The sequence below is a fragment of the Bos indicus x Bos taurus genome, chromosome 1, assembly GCF_003369695.1.
Source record: "Bos indicus x Bos taurus breed Angus x Brahman F1 hybrid chromosome 1, Bos_hybrid_MaternalHap_v2.0, whole genome shotgun sequence".
Lineage (NCBI taxonomy): Eukaryota > Metazoa > Chordata > Mammalia > Artiodactyla > Bovidae > Bos > Bos indicus x Bos taurus.
In genome coordinates, this window is record NC_040076.1 from 77223834 (window position 1) to 77236472 (window position 12639).

Below are 12639 nucleotides of genomic sequence, written 5' to 3' on the forward strand. Positions count from 1 at the left end.
AATAGGCTGGGATCAATGAAACTCTCTTGGGGAACTGGATGTTCCCCTTTCAAATGTCACCTCCCTAATCTCTCCACTTGCTCAAGTTATATTCTTCAAAGCTCTGAACACAACATGAGGCTGGCATGATTAGGAAAGTCAAAGAAGAGGACATTCTAAATCATGGGTGGAAGAAAAGGCATTGAATTCATGAACAGTGAACAATCAAGCTCAGAATGAAGGGATGCTGTTCAGAACATAGTCATTTCCTTTGGCCATGGCGGAGAAAATCAAGTTTCTTTTTTCATATTTATTAAGGGTCTGCTGTATGCTGAATATGACTCTGAGCGCTAGGTCAAGGTGCCTGTTCTATGAGACCTTCATATCTATGGAAGGAAAAAGTCACCAGAGCAAAAGGGATGTATGTCCAAAGGCCAGAGCCATTATCTCAGACTGAGGACAACAGAAAAAGACTAATCTGAGGATTTTCCCAGTATTTGCATGCAGATAATACTGTGTGTCATGGGTTGTGGGAAAAACAGCTCTCAAGATGAATACAGGTCAAGACAGATTGATATTCACACAAAAAAGTCTTGTCCTTAGAGTCCAGCAAAAGAAAGCACTTTACTCCCAGAAGTGGTGTACTTAGCAGTCCTCTCAAAGCTCTAGTAGGTGCCATAGAAAACTCCTCTTTTCCTTACTCTCAACTCCAAAAGCATTCCAGCTCAGTACCTGAGGTTCATTTGAATGACCAGGGAGTATTTTGTCAAGTGAATATGACATAATTTATAGCATAGCCAATTCCCCACTGCTGAGCGTGTAGGTTGCCTCCAATACTTTTGGCACAAAAAACCCAGATATTCTTTACTAAAAACAAAGAATTAAAAAAAAAAAAAAAAGATATCCCCATAAATGAGAAATAAACACTGGAATTCACCAGGTTCTTAAAACTGGAAAAGGTCTTTCTCAGTGAAGGCAAGGAGAGCCTGCATCTGCTTGGACAGACTTAGGAAGGCTGCATGGCCAGCCTGCAGCATGGCAGCCAGCACATGGGAGAGCCTGATACCACCCTATGCCATTTAGTCATGTATTTGGTTGGTGGATAATATCACCGTCCTATGGGGCTGCAGTGTGCATGTTAACAGCCCAAAAGCACTAGGAAAAAGAAAAAAAATAGAAGATACTTTCCTTTGAATTCTCTCAAATTACTACTTATGGCACAACTGAACACTCAATAAAACTAATCAACTCATGAAGCAAAGAGATTCAAGTTCAGACTCAGTAAATGCATTTGTGTCTATGACTAGCCAGTGCCTTTACACATGCCACATAATCCTCACGATACAGAAAGTATAAGGAAGGTATGAGCATCCCCATTTGCAGGTGGTACAGTCAGGTTTAAAGAAACTGAACTCTTCGAGCAGGTCCTAAATGCTGCTAGTAAATTTCAGGGTTGAATTCTGCACATAAGTTTCTTTCTATTTTCAAATTACCATACTGACAACTGGCCTATGACTGATGAGTCTTAGCTATAATGCTAGACCAACACTTTATTATATTAAATGGTAGGCCTCTATCAGAAAGTAGTAATTACATTGTAGAAATAAGAAAGTTTGAAATTAAGTCCTAAATTTCATGTTGGTTTGGGTGTGACTACATGTGAGTGTGTCTGTGTGTGTGGAAGACAGAATATGGAAAATGTCATTGTTCTTCACTTTATTTCACTGGAAAAATTTTAAAATAGAAACCACATTTTCATGGAATTGGAAACACACTCAAATCCATTATTGGAAACAGAAAAAGCAAAAGAAATATGCACATATACTTTAAAGATATTAATTATATTTTGGCAGTGAGTCTGAGTAAAGCCAGAAATTATAAGAGAAAACAATGCAAAAGGATGACAAGTGAAAAAAATGGCACAAACAAGATTTTTATTAAAGAATTACCAGAGGACGATGTGGTAAGTGTGACCCTTCCTAATGACAGCTGCTTCTGCTGCTTCCAGCTTGTGGGCAGTTTTTAAAATTTGGTGTTTTATTTTGAAAGACTGCTTTAAAATGTACAGATGCCTAAGAAATAGATGTATATAATGTAGCATAAAAAAATGTCCTTTGTTAGGTGGTTTCACTCCATGCTACGCAGGGCCTGCTAGTGCTTGTACATCCCTGATTCTGTCAGTAAAGAGAAAGGCAGTCTAAATAGGATGGTAAGTAAGTAAGTAAGCAAGTGGTCACTCAGTCGTGCCTGACTCTGCGACCCCATGGACTGCAGCCCACCAGGCTCCTGTGTCCATGAGATTTTCCAGGCAAGGATACTGGAGTGGGTTGCCATTTCCTTCTCCAGGGGATCTTCCTGACCCAAGGGTCAAACCTGGGTCTCCTGCACTGCAGGCAGATTCTTTACCAACTGAGCGACCAGGGAATCCCAAATAGGATGGTAGAAATACTTGAACTGGGAGAGAGGCAAGCCTGAGTTCCTATATCTCCTGGGCTGGTAATGAACCAAGTCACCTATACTTCTTGAAGTTTCCTCACTTCTAAAACTGGGGAAAACAGCCTTGGTTCTGAGGTTCCACCTGAGACAAATGTATGAGAGAACACTTTAAAATGTGCATCAGTGTGAGAATATACGATGTGGCTCAAAGAGTTAGATGCTCCTAATCTATAAGATACTGGTATCCATGGCTAAGAATTACATGTTTTTAGGTGATCTCAGCAGTTACTCAAACAAGAGTTTAAATGCGCTGGATTTAGAAGAAATGTAGCTGGGCCTAAAAGAAATCTAACTGTGAACAAGAAAGAACGCTAATACAAATGTAAGTGCCAAGTGCTATATTAGTAGGATGGAATAGACATCTAATCAATTCTATTCTGTAATACCTATAACATAGACTGCAGACAACTGAACAGAAATCCTAGAAAGGCAAACCAGCTTAACCAAGGTCACTGATTAGTGGCAGGCAAAAACTTGATTAGAAGCTAAGTTCTTTTGGAACTTCCCTGGTGGTCCAATGGCTAAGACTCTGTGCTCCCAGTGCAGGGGACTTTAAGTTTAAACCCTGGTCAGGGAACTAGATCCCACCAGTCCCATGCCTAGTTATTTGTTTGACTAGGCACAAGCAAATAAATGATTTTTTTTTTTTTTTAAGAAAAAGATCCTTCTAAAACCTTTCTATGTTGATGATTAATACTACTTCACCTAAGGAAAGGGAGTACTTTTCACCATATTCACCCTCTTCAGAGGCACAGACTGAATTCTAGAAAGATGAAGTGACTTGGCTAAGGTCATGAGGATGATCATGGTAAGAATCCAGGTTTTCTGCTCCCAAGAGATGCTCTTTCACCACAGTGCCTACCCCTTTTGTAGGGTTCTGATACCACTGCTGCCACATGTAATGAACTTTTACCATGTACTCTACAAAACATTTTCTTTGCTGTTTAACCTACCACTTATGTAAACATGCCTAACCTTTTTTATTGAGACACTGTAATTTTCTGAGAGAGGGGGTTTGGTGGAAGATGGTTCAGAACTGTGCTAAAACTGAAAGAAAAAAAAAAAAAAAGCCTTAAGATTTCTGTATGAGGAGGCGGGAGGGAAAAATGAAGAAGATAGATTAATTTAACATTGTAGTTGCATCATGCTCCATCCCCACTCCATGCCCCATCCCCATGCTCCACCCAGCCTAAGCTACTTTAGAAGGGCAGTGATTCTCCATTCAGTGGCACCAAATATGCCCATCATCGCTCAGATGCACTCACTCCTACTATAGTGGAGCTCTGCATGAGCGTGCTAGATGAGCAGTAGTAAGCTTTGAAGATCAGTGATTGTAACATCCACTTGGTGACCCCTATTTGGAAACATATCAGGGCTCCATTTATAAAATGGCTGTTCTAGTGGCAAAATATTACTTAGATCAATCAACCAATATATCCTTAAGGCCTATGGACTTAAGTTTATTCACCTGGAGTGTCCACCTCCATGAATATTAATATAAAAGAGACTAAACACTATGACAATTGATTTTAAAAAAATCACACACTGAGGAGAGATCCAGTTTTAAGCGAATACTTCTGTTATGGTTGAAATAGGAACTATGACAGAACAACTTCTCAGACCATGAAAGAAAAGCACTATGATAAATTCTTAGACGTTTGGAACATCCTGATGTGAAATGGTAGAAAAAGAAAGAAAGCACATAATCTGGGGGGCAGGGGGTGGGGAGTAGATGAGGTAGTGGTGACAGAATCAGAAATAGGACCAGCTATACAAAAGCCTCTGTAACTTTAGGGATGTCACTGAAACCCCACTTTCTTTCAGTTTTCCCTAGTAAAGTGGGAGTTGCGAAACATACCCTACTGAGTTCACAAAGAAGTGAGGTCAAGATAGGGGAATGTATGTGAAATTATGTTGGAATTTAGTGTTATTAATGCAGATTGGTTTATAAACTCTGTACTACTGGAGTAAAGCCTCAATACTGTGGCATACAAAGAAGAAACGCTTTCCAAAGAAAACTATTTGCCAAACAGGAAATAATCTGTTAAAACAATTTGAAAGCTACTTCTCCATGAGAGGATGACATGTGAAAGATTTTTATAATCCAGGCAAAAGTTAACTTCTTTGACAAATGTGTGCCACTTTGGTCTTGGGCATTCTTTGATCAACCATTTAAAACCAGTCTTATAGGTCTCCTCCCTTATAGTTGACCTTTATTCATGTTATAATAAATTATTCAAATCAACTCTAAAATAGAATAAACATTCTTACAGCTTTATAATTTTTAAAATGATCAATGTTTCCTTTTTTTTTTTTTTTTGAGAAAAGTTATGTTTTCCCAACATTTTTAATGAGAATCTCTTTGAACCTATTTCAGGCTTCTGATGTGTAGTTTTTGAGGCCTTTTTTTGGGGGGGTGGTTACATGCTTCTAAATGTAATAAATAAATGTGTATCAATAAAGTATGAGTCATGTTAAGAGAACCTACATGTATGAACAAATTTAGGCTTTCCTTAATAAATACGAACTAGTCTACATTCTGCAGACTGCAAACACATATATCCTAGGATTACATTTCCCATTCGTGTAATGCTTTACTATTTCGAAAAAAGTTCACACAAAAGGTGAGGCAGGCAAGAACATATCAGCTAGAATTACCAGAACACAGGCCTTTGGTTTCCAGATCAGGTCTGTTCCTACTAAATGGTACTTTTTCTTTTTCTGGTTCAGTGTGGAATATTCCAAACCAAAATATCCTTAGAGGACAGGGAGAACATTTCCACCATTCAATATGGAGTTCTAAGCTTTGATTGAGGAGAGCCTCGGGGGTGACAGACAAATCCCACATACCTGGGGGTCAGGTTCAAGGGCACAGGGGCACCCGTACTCTTACCGTCCACGTTGCGGACTTGGCCGTGCTTGACTGCTGGAAGGACACATCAAAGCTGTGTGGGCCCGGGTAGTCGGTGTTGGAGGGGATGGCGGGTGATGGTGAGAGGGCGTCGAAGGTGGAGCTGGGCTGTGCGTAAGGCGAGGGCGCCGTGACGCTGTTCTGCGCGTGGTCTGTGTTGTAGGGGCTAGTGGACGAGGAGCCGTTCTGGATCTGCTGGTCCATGCTGTTCAGGAGCCCCAGGTTCGTGTATTGTGGCTGCAGGACACCCAGAAACCCGCATGTTAGCCATTTAAGCTGCATATTGTTGCTTCTCAAAAGACATCTTTTGGTGCATGCCTTCCACAGAGATCAGCCTCAGATTTGCCACACTTTACACTCAAAGGAAAATGACTAATTAGTGATGCATAGTTCAAAACACCAAGAGAAGCGCGAGGCGTGTGGGTATGTTTTGTGAAGACCTGCACAGATCACACAGCTTCATGGGTAGCCTTTGGAAACTGAGTCTCCCCAAGAGCATCTGAAAATAGATAATGTGCTTATTCACAAACTGGGCAAAAAACATCACAGTTCAGTAGCTGCTTATGAATTTCTTAAAACAAATGAATGCCACCTGCTATTCTTTTCTTCTTCTGTCTTGGTAGTCAGAATGAAAAAGACCACTAGATACACGAGCTCTAGAGAAGATTTAAAGGTCAACTTGTCTACTGAGCAAAATGGTTGTCCTCTAGATTTTCTTTAAGTTTTATTCTAAATTCTGTCTCAGGGTACCAACTTGCCCCCCAAAACTGGGTTCATGAAAACTGGAGGGGAAGGAGTAGCAATGTTAGGAAGAAGCAACTATGTATTTTATTTTTTTCTAAAAATACTTAAGTAAATCTCTTTATTCACAAATATGCAAAATTGTGATTTTTAAGCTTTGTCATATGTATTGGCAATTTAAAAACCTCATCATATTTACCTTAAGTTATATGGTGTGTATATTTACTCACTCAAAACAATAACTTTTAGGAATTAGTGTAGATTATTTGAAAGGAGAGACCACATGTGCAATTTATTTATTTTTAACTTTTTATTTTGTATTGAGGTATAGACGATTAACAGTGGGTGATAGTTTCAGGTTAACAGTGAAGGGACTCAGCCACACATATTCAGGTATCCATTCTCCCCCAAACTCCCCTCCTATCCAGGCTAGAAAGGCAGCTATATATTTTAAAAGGTAACATGATACCATCCAAACAGCCTAATTTTCCATCTGTTCTTTCATTTTCTTTGTAGTAGTTTATTTTCTAAAGCAGAACATGTGTAAGAGAAATATCATCTAGTTATGGTTAAAATTCTATATTTTATATAATTCAGAAGTACATTAGTTCATATAGTTTCTCTGCCAGAAATTGTATTTCTTCTAGGAAAATCAGCACTGAGTAGATAATTCAATAAGATGTTTATTGAAGTAATGATTTAACTTCTCATTTCATTGACAAAAATAATCTTTACTGTATTACTATCAGAAAGGGGAAGTGAATTGCTCAAACATTGGCTAATAAGCCAAGAGTAGTTATTTTGAAACCAAATCTGATTCCCAGTCTACACCATCACACCTGTCAGACTGATCAGATAATTCAAGTCATTCCCGAGTTAAACTGAACACTTTTCCAGAAGCGGCCACCAGCTCGTGTGCTGTTTTCCCTTTGTGAAACCTTCTGACACAGGGAATCCTCATTGTTTCTTCAATTTAGTGATAGGAAAACAAATGAGAAGCAAAGAGAAGGCAGTCCTGTTGGTACACATTTTATAAAGAAAATGAGGAGTCTGGCTCTTCAAGTGAAATATAACCAAGAGTCCCAGAAAAAGTCAAATTAAAGAGAACACAAACTTGTAAAGAAATTGATGCTTGAAAACAATTCATCTTAAGTGTAAGGAAGTTGTTTTACTAAACTTTAAGTATTTCACATGGGGAGGAGAAGGACTCTGCCATTCCATTCAGTCCAGAGAGCATCTGTCTAAATGTTAACAGTCGCATGCCCATTCCATTACATTTATACATTCACATTCCACTGCCGAATGCCATGTCCCCATTTGCTCTTCAGATAACTATTAATCTCTTTACACTTATCCCCCTGCTGACAAGAGCAGCTGTTAGTCTCGCCTCTGCTCTCCCCGGACTTCCACAGCTCCCAGTCCTCCTCGCCTCCTTCTTCACCTTTCCCCCTTGACAGGTGAGGCAGACTGCAGGTGAGACAGCTGTGAGAGAAAAAAACTAAAACGTGAGGCCCTGATGAAGGTGTCCACAACCCTGGCTGAATTAAAGCTCTTAGGTGTCTAAGCCTGGGGGAATGGTCTAGGAAGGGAACCGAAAAGAAATTATTATTTGTGTTCAAGTTAAGGGTCAGTATACAAAGCACTCCTGAGCGTCCTGTAGGAATCAGATAATGCTCCCAGAGGCACGTGCTTCCCTCAAGCAGTACAATTAGGGAGGCAGTCGGCCCTGACAAAAGGGACAAAGAAATTCGCTGAGCACTTTCTCACAGGCAGTAAAAAAGCCTGTTAGGTCAATCCTGTCCTTCTCCTCCTAGCTACACAGAATGGAACTTCAGCTAATTGTGGGCTTGGAGAAGAACAAAGAAACATGGCCCTTTGAATTTTTTTTTCCAATAAATATAAAGAGAAAAGTTTGGGACCCAGCTTTAAAAGCCAGTGAGTAAACACTCAGTGTTACTTGAAGGACTTAAGAGAGATGGAAACTCCATTTACCTCAGAGGTACAAAGAAGACCTTTCTGGGACAGCAGTGAGACTGAACATATTGGGTGGCACTAAAGAAGCAGAAAATGTATTTCAAGTCATTAATAGGTGATGGCTGTGCTTTTACATGCCGTAATTTTTAATCCCATACAGTTCGGGTGAAATATTTTACTTCACAACAATAGGATTTGCTTCCAATCCTGACTCGTCAGTTTATATAGTGTAGAGCTAGATTTCTCAGGTTTGAGCAAAGAGCTGCTAACTATTCAAGATAAAAATGGGAAAACATATTTCAGTTTAAGCTTTCCTCAAATTTTACTTTAAAGAAACAAAAGCTAAATAGTATACTCAGTTGTCTTTTTTTGTATAAACCAATATCATCTTTGTATTAACTAGTCTGAAACACAGACAACAAACCCACCAAAGTAAGAACAGTATGATTAGAAATTTTCTTGGGGGAAAAAAAAGGAAATTTTCTTAGAGACTTCTCATAGCTTTATTAAAAATTTATGTCATAAATTAGCCATAGGAAATAGTACTTTGGAAGTTAATTTAAAAAGCATTTAGTTAACGAAAACAAAGGGCTCTTATTTGCTTATTTCTTTGATTTGAAGAGAGTGGACATGTTGGTAAAGTACAATTAGAGGCAGAGGGCAGACTGATATAGCCACGAACAAGTGTTAGGTAGGCAGAACCAGCAGAAATTCACACAGCCCATTGCAAAATGAATACTCAGGGCCTATTGTTCATAAATTATAAAGAGTTTCAAAATCATGACAGCAGAGTATTAAACAAAGCACAGGGCCCTTTCATGACTACACATTTTGGAGTCTATGAAGCTACTCTGCCAGGTCAATGTGAATAATATTTATTTCATATTTTCCACCAAGTGAAGCTGGCAGGGTAAAGGAAGCAGTACCTGGACCCTTTGTTTATCGTCTGTAATTTCATAAACACAGACGGGAGAGATTTGTGTTATGCTGGGATGCTACTGAGATGCCAATTTATGATGCCAGGTAAAGTAGTCTCAAACACTCATATGAATAACAAAATGTGCCCTGAAAGAACTCTGTGGGCTCCCCTCGTCCCATGTGTTTCTTATGTAACAAAGTTAGTACATTTGGAATGTACTACGAAGTAGATTGTCCCTTTCTAACCACAAGGTATATTGATGTGGGAATAACCTTAACATACTTAATAGACACTCAGTGAATGAATGAACAATGTTATGTATCTACTGTATCATGTCTGGAAGAAGAGACAAACTTCTTTCCACAAAATTTTTGTCACTCAGTTGTGTCTGATCCCACAGACTGTAGCCCTCCAGACTCCCTTGTCCATGGGATTTTCTGGGCAAGAATACTGGAGTGGGTTACCATTTCCTCTTCCAGGGGATCTTTCCTATCCAGGGATCGAACCCACATCTCTTGAGTCTCCATCACTGGCAGGTGAATTCCTTATCTCTGAGTCACCAGGGAAGCCCATGTCTGAAACAGGATATGATCTTCTTTCCAAAAAATATAAAAGATGAAAATGAACATAATTTGGTATCTATTATAAACCTGGTAAAGTAAAACAGTGGATATTTTTTAAAAACTCAAAGAGATGCTTTAATTCCTATAAAAATAACTTTGAAAGTGAAGATACTGCGTGGACCGTAGAAAATTACCAGCATCTGTAGCTTCAGTGTATTCAGTTTCATCACAAATTAGTTGATCTGCCCTCAGAGAGGATAAAACACACTCTGGTGACAGAAAGCTCAATAGTCTGGTTAATCACAGAACACCGTGGAGGTGTTCTAGAACATGAAGCTGGTATGGCAAGTGTAGGGACACCCAGAGGCTGAATCTCAAACTGCCTGCTCTCACCAGTAGGAAAGAGCAAGTAAAGCTGCCATTACCAAATACGGAAAGAGTGTTTCCTCATTTTTTTTTTTTAATCTCTTCCGTAAGTTATTTTGGATTCTCATAGTCATCTACGGACTCTGATTTATTTCTTCAGTTTGGATGATTAGAATTAAAATAACAATAAAGATGAGATATTTCTCCTGACTTTTCATCATTTTAAAAGTGTTCTATAAAGGCAATCCCTTTAGTTTCACTTCATTTTTCCTTCCTGGATTACATTGTTTGATGAGCTTACATTCTAAATATATTATGAGCCTGAAATTTCTTCTCATCAGCTCAGTAATAATGTATATCAGTATATATCACTGTAAACAAAATTTAATATTAAATGCTTGGGTTTATACTTACTTAAAGTTGACTTTATAATTACTCTACTATAAAATAATTAAATATCAAAAAGAAGTCTAATCAAGTCACATGACTGGTGCATCATATTCCATTTCTAAAAATCTCTCTCCTTCAATTTATCTGTGTAAGAGAAATTTTATAAGTTCTCTGTCCTGCTTTTCATAGATATTACTATCTGTAATAGCTACTGTATGGCAAGATGACAACAACAGTCCATACTAAATGGCAAGAGATTAATAAAAAAAATGGGAATAAGTGCCATGTCAGGCATAGGAGAGGTAACTTTGGCAACATATAGTCAACTTATTTGCTTCAATTCAAATGGACCTTTGTCACAGGAAACAATAAGTTGACTAAATTTCATTTGAAAGAAATTATAATTCCTGACTGTTAGAGATGACCAGGGAACTGAACATTCTTCTGCACTCCTTTTACTCCTAAATGGATTCTAGTAGTGCAGAACAACTCTGAACTGAGACATGGGGTCAAAGTCACAACTGCCACTAATGTGTCATTTATCCCTGGGCAAGGTGGTGGCTCAGACAGTGAAGGATCTGTCTGCAATAAGGGAGACCTGGGTTCGATCCCCGCGTTAGGAAGATTCCCTGGAGAAAGGAATGGCTACCCACTATAGTATTCTTGCCTGGAAAATTCCATGGACAGAGAAGCCTGGCAGGCTACAATCCATGGGGTCACAAAGAGTCAGATACTACTGAGTAATTAACACTTTTATAAGGTGCTTAAACCAACCTGGACAGTAGTTTCCTATAAAGTAAAATCTATATAAAATTGAGGAGATTGAATCTGATGATGAGACATACTGGTGAACCATTCTAACATTCTTCTAGGGCTGACTATTCTCATCTACAATACTATTTAAATATAATGCCAAAAGATTGCTTTCGAAAAAGGAGATGACTGGTTTTTGTGTTTTTCTTCTTTCTTTATATAGATTTGCCAGAGCAAGCCTACAAATCCAAATTGTTTCAGGCAGCATATATAGCTTCTTCAGCTAATATAACCTTTCACCTCAGGCTTCATGGAGGTGCTTTTTGAACATTCTAAAAACCCTCCTGGGAAAAGAAAACAGTTTTCTTTATGACCCTGGCTTTGCAAAGCATTCATTCGATTATGCTGTAGCAGACAGTACTACATTTTTATCCCCAAATATTGGCAAGATAGTGACTTTTCAACAAGCACTGCCTGAGGGAGAAATACTTGTCATTTTTTTGTTTTCTACCACCTGCCTCACCTCAAAGAATGATGGTTTGTTTCATGCTAGAATTAAACACAATTGATTGAAAGTGCTCCAATTGTCAAGAAGATATTTGTATTTTAATGTCAAATTAAGGCACCGTCTTTCCACCTTAAGAATGTACTGAGCGTCACATTTTTCTCAAAACTAGGTTTTGTTAAGTAGAAAATATATTTTATTTCTTTCGTCTTCCAAATGATCCTAGAAATAAGTGTTTAGAGGTAAAATATACTCATACCTTATAACAAACAAAATGTAAAAATAAAGGTTTTAAACATATAAACCTAGAAAGACAGACTGCAAAGAGTTTATCAGAATGTTTTATTTTCTAATACAAAGTGTCAAGATTCCTTTGAGGTCCATAACTCAGATTCCATAACTTAAGAGAGAGCTCCCTAAAAGCTCCAGCCAAGACTGACAAGGGCAGGTGAGACAAAAAAATATAAAGTTGGCTAATCCAGTAGACAACAGTGTCAACAAATATTAGCCATAGTACTTGAAAAGCCAGGAAGTGTGAAATATAGTGAAGCTAAAATTCAATCTAAATACAGCTAAATTACACTGTGTAGAGCTCAGTTAAGGAAAAATAAACTTTAAATTCTATGATTTCATTAAGTACTCCCTTTTAGTAATAATGACAAATAAATAAAACTATTATCATGAGCATCCTCAATTCTAAAAGAAACTGACATCACCATTACATGCCAAAGAAGCATTGGGCTTAGCAGAAAGGTATAACTTTAATATTCAATAATTCTCGATCCAGATAATATGGCAAAGTATACAGAGTTTTAGTTTCTTTAAAGTGAACCAGGCATTATTAATTAAAGTCAGATCAAAAATGCGTTTGAGGAAATTTTCAATCTATAACAATCCATGTCAATATTTTTTTAAGTAGACATGGTAATGCTAAGAAAAGAAAGTACATAGTAATGGAGATCTTTAGTGAAGGTTATACCATTTACAGGGAAAACATACCATGGTAACTTTAGAAGCTCATCAATAATGTTTTGCTGGTTTT

The 12639-nt window shown here is 38.1% G+C and overlaps 1 protein-coding gene across 6 annotated transcripts in view; it reads right to left on the bottom strand.

Moving 5' to 3' along the window:
• The window catches only part of TP63 (tumor protein p63), a 270789-nt gene that overhangs the window by 85150 nt on the left and 173000 nt on the right, over window positions 1-12639 (bottom strand). For all 6 annotated transcript variants that reach the window (XM_027538406.1, XM_027538405.1, XM_027538404.1 and 3 more), the window contains one exon: window positions 5369-5623. In XM_027538406.1, the coding sequence (XP_027394207.1) occupies window positions 5369-5623 (255 nt within the window). The remainder of the gene's footprint in view (window positions 1-5368; window positions 5624-12639) is intronic.